This window comes from Candoia aspera, chromosome 11, assembly GCF_035149785.1.
Source record: "Candoia aspera isolate rCanAsp1 chromosome 11, rCanAsp1.hap2, whole genome shotgun sequence".
Lineage (NCBI taxonomy): Eukaryota > Metazoa > Chordata > Lepidosauria > Squamata > Boidae > Candoia > Candoia aspera.
In genome coordinates this window covers 13,258,493-13,275,956 of record NC_086163.1, presented here as the reverse complement: position 1 = coordinate 13,275,956, position 17,464 = coordinate 13,258,493, and the positions used below count along the sequence as shown (strand labels likewise).

At 48.3% G+C, this 17,464-nt stretch overlaps 1 protein-coding gene across 1 annotated transcript; it reads left to right on the top strand.

Annotated features, from left to right (window-relative positions):
* The first annotated feature begins 2,497 nt into the window (after window positions 1-2,497).
* Window positions 2,498-13,077, top strand: E2F4 (E2F transcription factor 4). Its single transcript, XM_063313248.1, has 10 exons — window positions 2,498-2,710; window positions 5,032-5,141; window positions 5,533-5,694; window positions 6,573-6,616; window positions 6,918-6,979; window positions 7,949-8,231; window positions 9,185-9,370; window positions 9,890-9,937; window positions 10,430-10,474; window positions 11,877-13,077. Exons 1-10 carry the CDS (start codon window positions 2,582-2,584, stop codon window positions 11,990-11,992), a joined length of 1,185 nt encoding a protein of 394 aa, XP_063169318.1. The 5' UTR covers window positions 2,498-2,581; the 3' UTR covers window positions 11,993-13,077.
* Window positions 13,078-17,464: the final 4,387 nt, after the last annotated feature.

Sequence of the window (17,464 nt, the reverse complement as noted above, 5' to 3'; positions counted from 1 at the left end):
AAGGCGGGGAAAACAGCAAATCTACCGGTCAGTTTCATTCTTTGGGAATGCAGATGAAGCAGCACAAAACAGCTCTGTGCATCAATGCCCCTGCTGGCTTTTGACCACAGCATGCATCCATGCATCCTGGTTGCCAGAATCCACACATCTTTCTTATTCTGCTTTGCCCAGGCCCTGAGTGTAGTTGCACTGCAGTTTCTTCCTGAATGCCTTGTTTATTCCTAAACATTCAGGCCAACTAATGCAGTATTCTAGAGACTGTGTGTTGGACAATGTAATTTCTGGGAGCTAATGCAGCCAGTAGACACACGTACATTTCCTCCCTTTTCATTAAGATAATTGTGTCCCATGCATTCTGTTACCAAGTAAGTCTAAATGCTTCTTTCTTTTCAGACAGGATAATTTAATCAACCTGAATAGACAAAGCTCCAAAATAGAACCACACAGCATATAAATAATTTCAGCTAGGTACCAGTTAGTGGTACCTTTCCTCGCTTCCAGACCATTCTTCGATCGCAGAACTTTGCTTAACACGCTGAAATGCAACACAAAATAATTAGCTTGTGGATTGCTGTGCCTAGCGTTATCTGGGAATTACATTCCAGACTGTAGCTTAATTGCGCTGTTATCTAGTCAGATAACCAGCCCTACCCAAGCCACTTGCAACTTTCGATTTTCAAGTCAGCCGGAAGCAATTAATGTCTGAGAACACTGATAATTGGAAAACGTGCATGCTAACAGGGAGTGAGAGAGCCCACACACTCTTTTGGTGTAGGTGAAAATGCAAAACGCCAAGGATGGTGTGTTCCCTGCTCTGATGCAAATGCATTCAGGGAATACGATATGGGATTTGTAAGACACTACTATCTTTTAGAAATCTCTTTGGGAAAAGCATTATTGCTATGTAATAGTTGCATATAAAGTATTTATCACTTCTGTTCTGCTTGTTTTTGCAACCATTGTGTTACATAGATCATCCAGGATTAGCCAGTGGGAAACAGAATCTGAGAACAAATATCTTGGAAAGAGTGTTCATAAGAAAATGTGCTTATTCCTGAGAAGCAGGCATACATAAGGGATGTTTATACATTGGTCTAAACCTGATGGTGTAACTGACCACACTGAGCTGTAATTGACCAACGCTCTGACATTGTAACATTTTTGGTTGAAAGTCTATTAGGACTGATCTGTGGGGCACTTTGTGGAAGAGAAGAACAACAATTACATTTTATTAAGAATGGAAAGAAGGATGTAACATGGTTCTAAGGAGCATATCTGCCTCTGTAGCTTGGCATGCAAATTACAGCATGGCGCATCCTCAACATGATCCAACAACCTTCATTTGGTGAGTCCTGAATTCCATGTTGATCTTCGGGGGTAGGAGCTTGGCCGACCTGTTTTACTTCAGCAGCCCAAATGCTTCATCTCTAAAGTACAGACCACAGGAAACCCTGCGGAGAGTCAGTGGGGTACAGCAGTTAAGCTGTGGGACTGGACCCAGAAAACCCAGGTTCAAATCCATCTTCAGCCACAGATCTTCACTGGGTGACATGTGCTGTTCTGAGTCTCCTTCTCTCAGCCACGCTACTTCCCAGGGACTTCGTTGTGGGCAAAAACTGGGGGCAGGTTTGCTGCCTTGAGCTCCCTAAAGAAGCGATAGAATATAAACCTAAATAAATAAATAAGGAAGGGATGCAAACCTTTGCCACCCCCCACCCCCCACCCCCCACCCCCCCACGTATTTTGGACTATCAACCTGACAACTGGCCAGGCTAAATGTAGCTGCTAGGAGCTATAGTCCTAATAACTTTCAGCAGGGGTTGTTGTTATTACTATTTACTTTTTTTTTGTTTTGATGCCTTCAAGTCAGTGTTGATTCCTGGCGACTGCCTGAACAAATTGCTGCAGTTTTCTTGGCAAGGTTTTTCGGAAGTGGTTTGCCATTGCCTCCTTCCTAGGGCTGAGAGAGAGTGACTGGCCCAAGGTCACCCAACTGGCTTTGTGCCTAAAACGGGACTAGAACTCACCATCTCCCGGTTTCTAGCCCGGTGCTTTAAACATTACACTATTCCTATTACATTTTTTATCCTGCCTTTTGCCAAGCTGAGTTTGGCAGGCACTTTGGGCTTCAGCTCTGCAGTCAACAGGCCTTTAGCTATGCCGGTTGGGGTGATGAGCATTGTATTGCAAAGCAAGTGTGCTGGCTGGGGATTATGGGAACTGCAACGCAGCAGCAGCAACACACCCGCTTCTTCGCCATCAAGCTTAGCAAAGAGGGCGGGCTCCACCGAGTTTTTTCATCTCCTGACCAGTAGGCGTCGCTATAGAGGAAGAGTATATCTCCGCGGGCGGAATACTATATAAGAAAAGCCGGTGGGTGGGGGCGGAGTTTCGAGAAGAGGGAGGGAAGGCGGCCTGCGCGGTCCCGCCCTTTTTCTCAAGATGGAGCCCTCGCTCCTCCCCTCCCGTCATGCCCCGCGGCGGCCGGAAGCGGCGGAGGGGGCCAGCGCGCGGGGGCCGCGGCGGAGGGCTGGGATCCGCACACCGGCGGCGGCGGCGGCGGCGGGTGTGAGCCGTCCGGATGGCGGAGTCCGGGCCGCAGCCGCCGGGCGGCGCGCCGAGCCGGCACGAGAAGAGCCTGGGGCTGCTCACCACCAAGTTCGTCTCGCTGCTGCAGGAGGCCAAGGACGGCGTGCTCGACCTCAAGCTGGTGAGCGGAGCGGGAGGCGCGGAGCGGGGCCGGCGCGGGGAAGGGCAGGACCCACGCCCGGAGAGCCCGCGCCGCACGGGGCAAGGGAGCAGCCTCAGCCCGCTGCCCACAGGTGTGTGGACTACAAGGCCCATCAGCCCCCGCTTGCGTGAGCCCCGGCGCGGGGGCTGCAGCCCTCCCACACCTCCCCCAATCAGGATATATTTGGGCCGGACTCCGCTGCGGCCTCCATAGCGGGCTCCGGCCCCCCTGGCCATGTGGGGGACGGCTGGTCGGCTTCCACCCCTCCACCAGTTCGGCGATCGAGGATTACAACTCCCATCCGCGGTGGGCGCAGCTGGTCCGGGAGAGGGAAGCTGTAACTTCGGCGGCCCTTTAGGGGGGCGCTTGGTGGTGGAAGGCCAGGCAAGGGAACGGAGGGGGCTTCGCAGAGCGGAGGACCAGACCCGGAGCCTGCCGGGCAGCGTCCTAGGGCTAGCGTGTGGCTTTCTCGTCTGGGCATGTGTGTGCACCCGTGCACATGGTCCCCATTTGGTCATATGGGCACCCTTTCTGTTTTGAGCATGACCCAGTCGCCATGGGGGAAATGATACCTCCAGTGCTCTTGGTTCCTTCCATCCATCTCTACCTCCTATGAGCACCTCCTTTATTTCTTTCTCATCCAGCATCAGCAGGCCTGGGTGGCATCCTCTGGATGATTTTTGCTTTTGTTCTCCCCCCCCCCTTCTGCCAGCTGGTGGGAGCACTTTCTTTCCTTTTTCTCCCATACCTCCCATCCACCACCTGTGTGCTTGCCAAGGCACAACCTCCGCTGAATAAAGATAACTGCTTTTGTGTGGTAGCTGGGCCTGAGCATGTGAAAGTTGCTGTGGGGCAGCACCGTCCAAATCAGTTGCCTGTGCTTAGCCTACTTGCAGCAGGTAGGAGAGATTCATAGTTGTGATAAAGGACTGCAGTAGCTGCTGGAGGTTCAGTTTCAACACAGCAATAACTTGTGTGTGGAATGGGCTAGGGCTTTCTTGAGCATGCTTGGAGGGTTTAATTTCTGCAGAAATCTTTATTTCGTTCTGCTGCATTATGAGGGGAGGAAGAGTCCCAAACTTCTTATAATTAAGAGCAGTTTGTAGCAGGGCACTGTGTGTGTGTGTGTGTGTGTGTATTTTGTACCCAGGACATAGAAAATCTAGAGCAAAGACTTGGGTAGGAAGTTGCTTCTGGTGCTGTGAACCATAGCTGGGGTTTAACAGAGCATGGGTGAAGTATCAGTGAATCCACATGTGAATCATAGATGGGAAATGTGGCCCTTTCAATGTTAGTGAATGACAACTCCCAGCATCACTGGCTGTGTTGACTGGGTCTTGAGAGGTGTAGCTCAGCAATATCTGGAGGGCCACAGGTTTCTGCTCCTCCATTGAGTGAATTAACAGCAGCAACCTGGGGTTACTGGACAGTATTGGTTCCAAAAGGGAGCAGTAATAGAAAGTGTTGCCACAGCAATTATAAATATCATGGCAGAACAGTCTAATGTATGCTTATTTAGAAGTAAGCTCATTTGTGTTCAGTGGGATCTACTTCTACGTAAGCGTGGACTGACTTTGTCAACTCCAGAGAATAGATACATTATTTCTTCTGTAGTGAAAACAACAATTCTTTGGCATCATAACAATTTAAACTATAAATCCTATACATTTATCTGTGGGTAATTCTTGTTAAACTAATTGAAACGTGCTTGTGAATAGCCACTTACAGTATGATATGGTGCTTTTAATGTATTGCAGGAAAATAAACCGTGGGTCAGAGTTCACTGGCCAGGTGCACAGCACTGTCATTTCAGTATCTATTTACATACCCAGGATAAAAGAGAAACTCTTTTACCATGTCAAGTAATGAAAGAAATTTACAGTAGTATGCAGAACACAAATTAAAACAGAATACAAATAAATAGAAGACCCAAGAAACAAGGTTATGGGCCATTCTTGATTAGCAACCATTGGTGATGAATTGACTAAGCAATAAGCCCAGTCTGAGTAACAGTTAATTTTTGTATTAGGTGCTATGTTTTGTGAGGGTTGCAGCTGTTTTCCACAGTGTTAGATTTGGTGATAAGTTCTAGTTTGACAATTTCATCCCAGAATCTTGAAGAAAATGGCACTTTTCAGGTTTAACATAGACTCTCCTGAGCAATTGAGATAGAGCCCTTGAGAAAGTTCATGAACAGGGTATGATGTAATGAACATAGCTTTTGTGTTGTGATGGCCCAGGTATTTTTTACAGTATGGTGCCTTTGAACTCACCTCTTTTTTGTTTGTTTGCCTTTACAGGCAGCAGATACCCTGGCAGTGCGACAGAAGAGACGTATTTATGACATTACAAATGTCCTTGAGGGCATTGGACTGATCGAGAAGAAATCCAAGAACAGTATTCAGTGGAAGTGAGTAGAAGACCTGGCTCTAGGCTCCGTTGGAAGCCATATCCCGGCTGCAGTTGCATCTGCAGTTTTATGTGTGAATCAAAGGCAGAACAGTTCCTCTGAAATGGTTAGAATTTGGGGAATTTTTTCCCAGTAAATTGTGAGGCAGAGAAGAAGAACTTTGAAGAGGGGCCTTGAGTTCTCTGTCATGGGGGGTTCTTTGTGTGTGTCACTGAATTCTCTCCGGAAAGGGAAGAACTCAAAAACTGGAAGGGCTTGTTGTCACCGTGACTACTGCAGGCAATATGTATGGTTGAAATGGCCACTTGTCTCTGACATGATCTGATTCTTTTCTTAATATATGGCAGAGGAGGCAGACCCACTGATTTATCTTGTTTCCTGTTCTTGCCAGAGGTGTGGGGCCTGGCTGTAACACCCGTGAAATTGCCCACAAGTTGATTGAGTTGAAAGCAGAGATTGAGGATCTGGAGCATCGGGAGCGAGAGCTGGAACAGCAGAAGATGTGGGTGCAGCAGAGTATCAAAAATGTCACTGATGATGTACAGAACAACCAATATCCTTTAAGTCTACTCTGGTTCTTCCTGCTTTCATGTTTCTTGGATGCTGAAATGCTGATCCTTTATCATGATTATGTTCCGGGCTAACTTTATGGTTCTCCCTCCTGGATATTGGGTCCATAGTGCCCAGAATTCAGTCATGTTGGCTGGGAATTCTGGAATTTGTAGTCTCAGAGAGAGTGCCAGATAGAACATTATCAACCAAAAATATCAAATGCTGGAAAATTTTCCATCCTCACATTATTGATTGTGCCAATTTGCATTGGGCGGTTTTTTTTTAATGCAAGCTGAATATTTTCTGATGCAAATGTTTCAATGCCGGTAACCTAATTTGCATAGGATAATAGAAAAACAGCTAATGCCAAATTAGAAAAGTCTCTTTTATTCTAATGTTCTAATTGGGTGAAATAATGATCTCCTTGTGTTTCATAATCAGTATCTTTTATCACTGCTTTGATTTTGCCCTAGTCCTTCCTTAGATGTTCTTCTGGGCTGGTGGCCACAGTGGAGAGCCACAGTGAACAATGCAAACTGGTTGGGGCTCTGATTTTCCATGATTGGTGGGGGGAGGGTAGGACAGAAGGATGATTAATTTTTAACAGGATTAAGACTTTTTAGGGTTTATGCTACAGTTATTGTATATATCCTCTACCTCGGAATGGCAGAAAACTGCTGATTTTTAGCAGTTGCATTCCTATCATCCAGCAGCAGAGGTGGTGGGACTGGAGCTGAAGGTTGCAAAACCAAGCTCCTTAGGTCCTAATTTGTCCACTTCTGCCCTGAATGCTTGAAGATTTCCTTTTTTATATACTCTTGGGTGGAATGATCTTGCTGAGTTCCAGAGGCAGCTGGTTTTTCACTTAACTTCAGGAACATTAGCCTATGTGACAGATGAGGACCTCTGCAAGTGCTTCCCAGGTAAGGATGGTGTGTCATTTCATTGCCGGGATCCCTGTGTATTTAATATAATTCCACCTCCATGACATCTTCAGAGGGAGTCTGGTTCTTCCCCAGATGAATTTGTCTTTGATTTGCTTTTTTAGCATTCTGTGTAGAATCGGGAGTGTGGGAGATCGGATGAATCTTCCTGGCCATTAGGGTCTGAAAATGTTGTGCCCGGCTGGGGGTAGGAAAAGGAGGAATCGAGGAATGCGTGATCTTGTTCTGCTCCCAGTTTAGTTCAGTTTACTGAATCCAGCGTTTTGGTCTCTCCTTGCAGGTGACACGCTGCTGGCAATCCGAGCTCCGTCAGGAACTCAGCTAGAAGTTCCTGTCCCTGAGGTGGGTGTAGAAGTTTGGTGACGATTGCAGAGATGGCTCTCTAAGTGAGCATGCAGCTGCTTGAGTGATTTGGGGCCTTTTGCAGCCAAACTTATTTAACAGGGTGGTGGTTACAAGGGTAAAATAAGAGGGGAGACCCCTCTGCAAAAACTGGCTTCAGAGTAGAGACAGGGTACAAAGCGAATAATAAGAATAAGCCTTAAGGGGAGTTTGGGAATGAGTATTTTTCAGAACTAGTTTAGAATGGGGCAGGGAGGAATGAGCTGAACCTATTTCAAAATATTTGGTTTTTTTTTAATGCACGTATAGCCTGCCTTTTCTCTTCAGAGCTAAAGTCGAAAGTCTGAAGTTTGAATGAGTAGGGGTTTTGGAAAGCATCAGTAGCCACTAATTAGAAGCGTACCTGTATCTACCCAATGGCATAAGCAGCAGCAGGAGGATATTAGTATGTCACAAGAAATAGAGTGATGAGAAGAAGGCGACTCAGTAGTCCCACTCACGTTAAGTATTTTGCAAATTACTCCCAAGGGGGTATTGCTGTTGTAGAAATACCTATTTGGCCTAAGGGTCCTTACTGGATTCAGTTCTGTGCATTTTACCTACCTAGTATTTCAAGTTCAACCTCCCGAGTGTCTCTAGTTAAAATGGCCCGCTCTAGGGTGTCTGGAACTTTGCTGAGCTGGCACCCCATTCTGCTTGGCGCTATAGGTCAGTTTCATCCAAGAAGTGTGTGGCTGGATGTGGGGCTCAACAAATTGTGAGGGACCGCTTCTTTAGTGGTGACTGAGGAGGTTTGGGGTCACCTTGACTGAGAGAATGCCTGAAGAAAGAGCTCCAGACTGGCGTCGATGGTTTGCTTTTGGTGGTGTGTTCAGCTAATCATGATGACACCAGATGATGTCATTGCACAAATCATATACTTGTGCCCATGCATACTTTGTGGCAACCTCTCTCTTTCTTTCTCTCTAGGGCTTAAACGGCCAGAAGAAATACCAGATCCACCTAAAGAGTAGCAGTGGTCCAATTGACGTTCTTCTCGTAAACAAGGATGCCTGGAGCTCTCCTCCCGTGGTGCTTCCTGTCCCTCCCCCTGAAGACCTCATTCAGTGTCAGCCAGTCACACCCTCTAAGAAGCCATCCATTCCCCCTTCCCAAGAGGCATCTCTTCCCAGTGGCACCCATCCTCCTGTGTCTGTACCCAACAGCACGCGAGACCATGGATCCGCTGCACCCAAGTCAGCCAGCATGGCAGGTGAGCTGTAAAGGAACTGGGGAAAGGTGTAGCATTTTTAAAATTTAAATGCACATTTAAAAGTGGACCAGTAGCTGTGTTATTATATTTGCTGACTCGGAAGCTAACTTTTGCTCCCAGGGCACCTCCAAAAGTTGAGACTGAGCATCATTAAATTAGGTTAATTCTGTAGAAACATCATTACATGGGATCAAGGTTAGGTCTTGTCCTAGTCCGATCCACTTCTTGTCCTTGCCCCGTTTTAGAGTACAGTATAGCCTGGTCTTGCCACTGTGTGGCCCTCCATCCTCTGGAATAAATTTGAATCTCTGCTGTAGCCAGAATCTAAGATGAAGATCACATAGCGGCGTGTCCTTTCCTAGGAGGAAACAAACATATTGAGCAAAAGGGTTCTCGGTTGCTCACTGACATTTACTTTTCTCCATGAAAAGAATGAAACCTCATGTGAAAAAGAATTCCGATATGCAAACCCTTTCTGCCCCTGTTCGCAGTCAGACATATTCCAAGTCAGCCATCCTAGGGATGAATGGCCACCTGGTGCCCCCCAAGTTTTTGATGGGAACTCCCCCATCAGGAGAGCTGGGAAGAGGTTGGCTAACCCTGCCAGAGAGATTCTCCTGCAGAAGGAACAGAATTCCGCTCTAAAAATGGAAACAGTCACTTTGGGAGTTGTGTGGATAAGATGAAAGCCTGCTTGGCAGTCCCTTGCACTAAAAACTATCCTCTAACATCAAGGCAATGAATGTCCATATGAGTAATGAGAGGGTGCTAACTTTGGGTTTCTTTATAAGACAGGAATTACAGCTTAAGGTACCTCTCCTGGAGGTTGCTGTGAGAGTACCAGCTGCTTTTCTGTGGTGTGTGGAATCCATCCAACACTATAGATCATTGGGCAGCATACAAGTTTAAATAATAACAATTTCTGTCTTTCTGTGTCCCTCTTCCCATTGCAGAGACAGGCATCTCGACAGCAGAATCGAAAAGCAGTGGGGAGTTGGTTACCCCTTCGACTGTACCAGCCAGCCCCCCAGCTGGGCTTGATACGCAGCCCCTTCAGTCCTCTGCCTTGCTGGACAGCAGCTCTGTCCTGTCCAGTTCCTTTACCTCCTTTGAACCGATCAAGTCCTTCCCTACCGAGAGTGAGTGTTCCTTGGTTGTCCACTTTCTGGTGGGCGGTTATGATGGATCAAAATGGACAGAACCTGATGCTGAGCCTCTCTCAGAACTATCCATGTTGGGGCCTGACCCCTGCTCTGTACTTCGATGGGGTATTTTTAGTTCCAAGGTCACCGGGTGTGTTTAACAGTCCGTAGCCAACTCCTTTTCTCAGATGTTCTGCTACAATTAAGCAGAGATAGAGGAACTGGTCAAGAACCACGCAAAGAGAAATGAGCTGTGTAGACAATGGGAATCTTGGAGTGACGTAGAAACAAGAACTCTAGCAGGCTATAGTCTCTGGAATATATCTTGGCCATCTCCATACCTGGTCCCCTGAATGTGTTGGAATTACTATTTCCAGAATTCCCATCTTTGTTCATGTGGGGAGTTGCAGCCTCAAATATCTGGAGGACTTCAGGTTGGAAACGGTGCTGGCCTGCGCCATAATAACTGCATTGGTCTTTAAGATGCTGCAACCTTTGTTCTTTTTTTTTTTCCAGTACTGGAATTTCCCAAAGAGCTTTCAGAAATGTTTGAGCCAACCAGAGGTGCGTTGCTAGTGTCCCTTTAGCAGACCCTGTTCGTGCTTTGCTTTGGAAGTTCGGAAAAGTTGGGCTTTTTAAGCAAGTGTCAGAAGGCCCTCTGTTGGGCTGCTGTGGAATAGCAACTGAAGGAAACACATTTCTTGGCAATGTCTCCTGTGCTGGTTTTCTGCTTGTAGGGAGGATTTTACTTGCTGAAAGAAAGCATGATACTAAAGAACATGCCAGGGATGTTTCATTTGGTTACATGTGTACACCAAGCCATTGGGGAAGGAAGCAGCTGCCAAAAATGCATTGTTTTGGTGTTGCTCGTGCAGGACTCTCATCCTGCAGAATCCATCCAATTACTCATATCTACTCAAGGGAGGAGAGAACTGAGACACGAGACAGGAGGAGACGGGGTGGAAGAACCACGGATCCAGTTTGGGACACTGGGATATGGATGCACATATTTTGCATACGTGTAATCTTCTCATGCATTTTTTTTTCTTCCCACAGAATGCATGAGTTCTGAGTTGCTTGAAGAGCTGATGTCATCTGAAGGTAAGGCTGCGTTTCTTCTACTGACAGGTTTGGAGTGAGGCCACTTAGAGTGGAGAAAACTAGGGATCACAGCAATAAAAAGTGCTTTGCATTAGTTGAGTTTTTAGTCCCTGAATACATGCTGGTTTTCAGGTCATGAGCAGGGTCTTGCATAAATGTGCATTGCATCAGTGGCACTCCATCTTCCTGGTGTGATTTTTTTTTTTAACGTGGTAGAGCATATGCAAAGAGCCTCATGTGGCGCAGTGGTAGGTGGCAGTATTGCAACAGAAGCTCTCCCCACAACCTGAGTTCGATCCCAGCGGAAGCTGGATTCTCGGTTAGCCGGCTCAGCCTTCCGTCCTTCTGAGGTCGGTAAAACGAGTACCCAGCTTGCTGGGGAAGGTGACGACTGGGGAAGGCAATGGCAAACCACCCTGCTTTATAGTTTGCCAAGAAAATGTCACAAAAGCGGTATCCCCCCAAAGGGTCAGACATGACTCAGTGCTTGCACAGGGGACCTTTTATTTCACCATATGCATATGCACTGGTGCTTTCCCCCTTAATTTTATACTATCCTAGTCTCCCTGAGGAACAGGAAGAGTGGTTTACTGAAATTCTTATGGGTGATGCATAGTCCTACTCCCATCGACAAGGCCCTAAAAACGAGTGAGTCTGAAATCATCTCTGCAGTGTAATGTTGAGAGAAGCAGTACAAGAAAGCCAAGCTTTATTTGATGGATTTGGGAAGCCATGACAACAGAGTCAGGCTTGGGCATCCCAGAGTATCTTAATTTGGATTTAAAGAAGAGAGGGGATTAATCATGTCTCTTCATTATCCCCGTTTTTCTCCAGTCTGGGATTTGTTTTGACTCAGTGTTTGCACTGAAAAATAGCAAAACTCTCAAGTGGGATACAAAGTGAAGTGAACTTCTAGGGCTTGCTTCTTTGCCCGGAAGAAACCAAGGATGAAGTGCCTATTTGATGACTTCAAGCTGGAGCTAGAGAAGTCATAGGTCTATGACCCCAACAGCTCTTTCCCTTCCATCTTGGGACTGGATACAGGAAAGGGAGGCACCATTTGGCTTGCTTCTGTGTCTGCTGGATATAGCTTGGTTGCATTCAGGTCAGAGCAAACCACAGGGCAAAGAAGGATTTGCAGCCTCCCCATCTTTGAAATGATGGAGGTGGGAGCTATTTTTTTTCTTCCTCCACACTCCAAACTTGGGAGTTGGAGAGAGAAGATGGTGCTCCTAAAATTGTGCTCAGGGGCGGGACCCTGCACTCTTTGGAAGGTTGCAACAGCAGACCCTGAATTTACTGGCCCAGTCAAGCCACCATACTAGCAGAGCAGGGCTAATGTGCGGGGTGGCTGAACCAGGGGCACAGGCCTCCTAAGCGTGTCTTTTTCTCTCTTGGGCAGTGTTTGCTCCCTTACTTCGTCTTTCCCCGCCTCCTGGAGACCATGACTATATCTACAATTTGGATGAGAGCGAAGGGGTGTGTGACCTTTTTGATGTCCCGATCCTCAACCTCTGACTCTGGGTGCCTGGATGGACTTTGGGGTACAGATATTTTTTTAAAGCGCAGAAACAAACCTGTCTCGAGAGGGGGGGAAAGCCCCAAATTCTTAATTTTGGATTCTTTTTCTGCTAGTGCTTGAGTGATACACAGAGCTGCTCTGGTCTAGACCGAAAAGAAACTAGGATAGCAACCTCGTCTCCAGCTTCTTTCTTCCCTGGCTTAACTTCTTCCACTCCTGAACTGTCCTTTCACTGAATCCTGGGTGGGCCTCCTTCCCAGGCATCTGCTGTTGAATCTTCTTGAACAGCAAAAGCGCTTCCTTGGGTTCCCCTAGCCTGTTTTGGCATCCCTGCACTGCTGGGGGCACTTTGCATCTTTTTTTTTTCCCCCTTTTCTGGTTACGAATAGAATGTCTGAACCGTAGCCAGGTGGTTTTGGGGAAAAGCCAGCACTGATGCCTCTCTGGGCTCGATTGTCAAATTCAGATGATGGGGCGTTCTCTCCTTAGCAACTGTCTGCTTTTGGCATGATGGAATCCAGGAATCTCAGCCGCTCCCTGGATCAGTTTTATGTGCTTAGAAGTGGCATTCTGAGTAACCATACTGGTCCATCTCCCGTTACGCAAAGCACGAAGCCCTTTCCTTTTAAGCTGTGTAGACTATTATGTGTGTGTGTGTGTGTTTTTTAAGGTGCCAGTTTTGCACAGTCACTTTCCTCCAAAGATTCAGAACCAAGAAACGAATTGTACGGGTGTGCAAAACGTTTCAGGCTTGAAGCAGGTGGACCTGCCTGTTCTAAACATGGAGCCTCTTGCACACCCATAGTGGATTGCCCCCATCTGCAGCTGTGCTGCATCAGCAAGGGAAGAGCTGGCAGGGGCTAATGGGAATGCCTCTCAAGGCCCTGAGTTCTCCATCAGGAGCCTACGATGGAGGGGATTTAGTCACACCTAGTGAAATGAGTCTCAATAGCACATTTTTCTTCCATAGCTGCTAGAATAGGGCTTTTTGGGATGCATTGGGACTGCTGTTTCCCTTTGTGATTTGCTAGCTGTATTACATCGCCAGTCTTACTGACGCAGTCTGACTTTGGAACCGAACCACGACATGCCCTTTCCCACATTCTACCTGCTACACGTTATTGGCCCCTCATCAGAGTCCTCCGCTGTTCCTTGCCGATCAGCAGGACATGGAAGGAGCCTTTGCGTCCCCCCCATCCCCTTTGCACTTCTTAACATTTCTCCCTCGAAAGCCATATCCTTTTAACCTCCAGTCAGCCTCTACATTATGCCACGTTCAAACTTCACTTCCCAGATTTCTTGCTTTTGCACTTGCATCCCAGTGGCAGAAGGCACCGCCTGCAGCGTGTCTGGTGGGATGGGAAGGGTTCAGATCCAAAGGGGGGAATCCTCTTGCGTCCCAGCCCTGAACCGCTTGGGCGAAAGTCTCTTTTTGATGGGGCTGAGTGAAGTGTGCTTCGAATTGTGGAAGGGTTCATGTGAGCGGGCAGGCCTGATCCTGATCTTTCCCCCTGCAATCAGGGAACATTTCTATTGTTGTAAGGGAGACCTAGGCAAAGCTGGGTGGTCCTCCTGGGAATCTGGCTAAAGGATCCACAGAAGCAACCTTGAGTTTTTCTGGGTAGGAAATGAAGCAGAAGGTTGCTTTGCACCTCTCTAGCCCAGGAACATCCGTCTCTGGGCAGGTGACTGTCTAGAAGAGCCTCTGGAGTCCCATTCACCCCACCCAAAAGGACACGATTCCACCTCCAGGGCTTGTGAGCTGCTCCTCCAGCTTGCGTGGCTGTTCCCAGCAAGCTGGAGGCCTCTTTGTCTGCCTTTATTGCATCCCATCCCTGCCTTTTGTACGTGGTTGGGCCTGCTCTTGTTTAGCAGCCAAACCTTTGCTTCTCTTTGCTGTCACCCTCTTGCACCCCGACCCCTTAGGTCAGGGTTCCTCAACCTTGGCAACTCTAAGCTGTGTGGACTTCAACTCCCAGAATTCCCCAGCCAGCTTTGCTGGGAAAGGTGATGAAAGCTTTGCTGGCTGGGGAATTCTGGGAGTTGAAGTCTGCACAGCTTAGAGTTGCCAAGGTTGAGGAACCCTGCCTTAGGTGACATCCCCCAAAGGATGCATAGAGGAAATGTTTGGGGGTGGGGGGAGAGAAATGAGTTTCGATTCATATATAAAGATTATTTTTATACTTTTTTGCAGCAAAAGAAACTTGCCTGTAATATTTGTACAGTTTTTTTTTCCTGACTGAATAAACGAAAACTTTCCAAAGCTTTCTGCCTCTCAGCTTGTTGAAGAAGCATTTTATGCCCTCCGTGGCACAGCAGAAGCCTGGCCCTCTTGCAATGCAGAGAGTTGGGACTGCAAAATGTCTTGAGTGGGGTGCGTCTAAGACTCAGACATCTGACTGCCAGGTCTTCTTTTCAGGTAGCGTCTTTGGGTCCCAGGTGGGTTTATAAGTACTGGAAGATGGAAGATGGAAGTGGAATAAGGGCTGGATCCCAAATGAGGACCGAACAAAGGTGTTCCTGCGCTATTACGCTTTGAAGGATTTTTTAAATGGCGATGTCTACTTTTCCATCTAATGAAAAAGTGTTCCTAAGTTGGAAGGGAGGAAAACCTGTACTTTTAGGTAACGGCATTGGAATTCAACCCTAAGATGGGCTTGGGAATGGTGATAAATGGTTTCCTAATTCCTGCCATTCAGCCAACTGGTCCAGGGAGGTTGCAGCAAATACCTAGCAGAGTGTTTCTCAACCATGGCAGATGGAAGATGGGTGGAGTTCAACTTCCAGAGTTCCCCAGCTAGCCATGTGGGCTGGGGAATTCTGGGAGTTGAAGTCCACCCATCTTCAAGCGGCCAAGGTTGAGAAACACTAATCTAGCAGCCCAAACAGGTGGGGCTCCCAGCAAGGTAACTTGGTGGCTACAGGAGTCTTTTCCATGGCCTTGCTGAGGTTCGTAACCTGGATTCAGAGTCGTCATCAGGAGCAGATCTGGGGAACACTGTCCTGTGGATGTTTGGTGGGCTGCGGGATCTTTGCAGACCACCTCCTCAGCAGTGGAAACATTTGTACAAGAAATCCAACATAATCTGCGGAGCCAGCAGCACTCAACTGCAGGGCCAGTCTCAGGTTGTGTGTATATGCAGTTTCCATCACTGTACGTGAGTTGTAGCAGGATCCATCCATGCAAAACTCTTATAGGATGGTTCTTATATCTGACATGGTGTGCTATCTAGTCCAGCCATGGTACTTTGAAAACCATAGTTTATGGCTTGGCATGACGTGTGTGTAGCCAGTTCACCCATTCCTTGTGAGACTGTGCAATGTAAAGTCTCCTTTGAGTGAGCTCTACTTCTGCTAACCTCATGGACCCATCTATGTAATTTTCTTGGCAGTGGTACAGAAGTAGCGTGTGGGATCTTCTCCTGGGATGTCCTTTTGATTTCCTGGTAAAACCTGTAGAGTTGAACTGCTGAACATAGCACCAGATCTGTGGTTCCATTTGGTGTAGGATCAACAATCAGCAATCTATAGAAACACATAAATGAAGGTTTTATTATTCTTAATAAACCATAATATGGGGGGGGGGCGGTATTTTCTTTTTCCTGTGTTGTTGTTACTCTCCCACTTGACATCTCCTGGATGCAATGACTGCTCATGCTCCATCATCCCAGGACAATATTCCCATCCCCATTACAGGATACCAGACATACCAAATTCCTCTTTAACTGAACACCCTTTGTGATTTGGCAAAACCCAAACACCATCAGTGGCAGTGATGCTGTGAAAGGGACACACAATCTCTTCCTTGGCTTTTGAGTCAGGATAGCTGTCTGCCTGATCTCACCGGTGCCTTCGCCCATGTTCAGAAATGTTTTTTATGGGCATCGTTGAGTTCTACAATTGTCCAGGGCTGGAAAAGGCCAGAAACTTGCTGGCCTTAGAATTAGAATCTGCTGCTATAAGTTACTGGCCTACATAGGACCTCCATGCTGGTTGAGAATCAAGCCTCTCCTGAAGCAAAACGCCAAGAACTGGCATTCATCAGCTGTGCAAGACTGAGCGTCAGCCAAGGTCCAAAGAGCCATTGTGGAAAAATGGAACAGCTCCAGTACTGGACAATGTTGCGGGGTTGTGGCAAGAAGAGAAACCCCTACGCGGGGCACTCCATGCTCTGCAAAGGAACAGGTTATGAATGCAGTCTGTGGAGGGTCTATGACTGGCAGCCAGCAAACCAGCTGTTCCTGTTGTTGCTCTTGGTGAGCAAGAAGTCTCATCTGTTTGCCTTGCCCACCTGCCAGTCTGAATAGTTGCCAGGGATTATTGCTCAGCCCCATCTACGTCTGACAAATGGGCAAGAGCTGCCCGGACTCTGGGCAGTACAGGTAGTCCTTGCTTAACAACCATTTGTTTAATGATGATTTGGACTTGATGGTGCTGGAAAAATCAACTTACAACGTCTTCGTTACAACCATTGCAGTGTTCCTGCGGTCACATGATCATGATTCAGGCGCTTGGTGACCGGTTCACATTTATGATCGTTGCAGCTGCCGTTTTCGACCTTCCTGGCTGGCTTCTGGCAAGCAAAATCAATGGGGAACTGTGCAGTCTGCTTAATGACCATGTGGCCTGCTTAACGCCCGTGGCAATTCGCTTAATGCTGGCTGCAAAAAAGGTAAAATTGGGTTGGATTTGCTTAATGACCACCACTTGGCAACTGAAATTCTGGTCCCAATTGTGGTTGTTAAGTGGTGACTACATGTACCAGGGAGATGATGGGCATCGTAGTACAATCCCAGGAAGGGCAGAAAAGCGGTTGGGGAAGAGGGGAGTTAGTCTGGACTCGGGTCCTCAGCTGTTTGATGGAGCTGGAGAGCCAGCCCGGTGTTTGCTACGCTGACCCGCCGTGAACACTCCTCGGCTGGTTCACAGATCACGCCCCACCCCCAGCAGAAACCCAACCCCTCCCTGGGTTCGCTGGCGGGACTGAGCCCGGAAGTGTCACGGCTGGCTCGCCTGCGGCCGCAGCCCGCTTTTCAGATCTTGCTGGCCGCCCCGAAGCTGAGTCCGGACGTGCTGGGCGCGCGCAACAGGCTCAGCTCCGGGCTCCGCGCGTCTGGCGAACGGGCCGAGCGGGGCAGCCTTCCCTCCGCAAGTCCAAGGCCAAGGGGAGCGGGCAACGGAGCCCACCGCGGGGCGCTCGGACGCCGCTGGCCGGCCCTCCGGCCCTCCCCAGGGGCGGAGACGGCCGTCCTCCTTCGGGGCGGGCGGGATCGCCGGCCACCGCCCCGGAACTGCCGAGAGCCAAGCGGGAGAAGGACGGGCAGCCAAGCTGGGAAGAAAAAGGCGGCTATTGCGGCGGCGGCGCGCTCGGCCGCCCGCGTCTCCCTGCACTCTTGCCATCTGCGCGCGAGGCTCCAGCTCGCCAAGGGGCGCCCGCCGTCTTCTCCGCGGGAGCCGGGCCTGGGGCG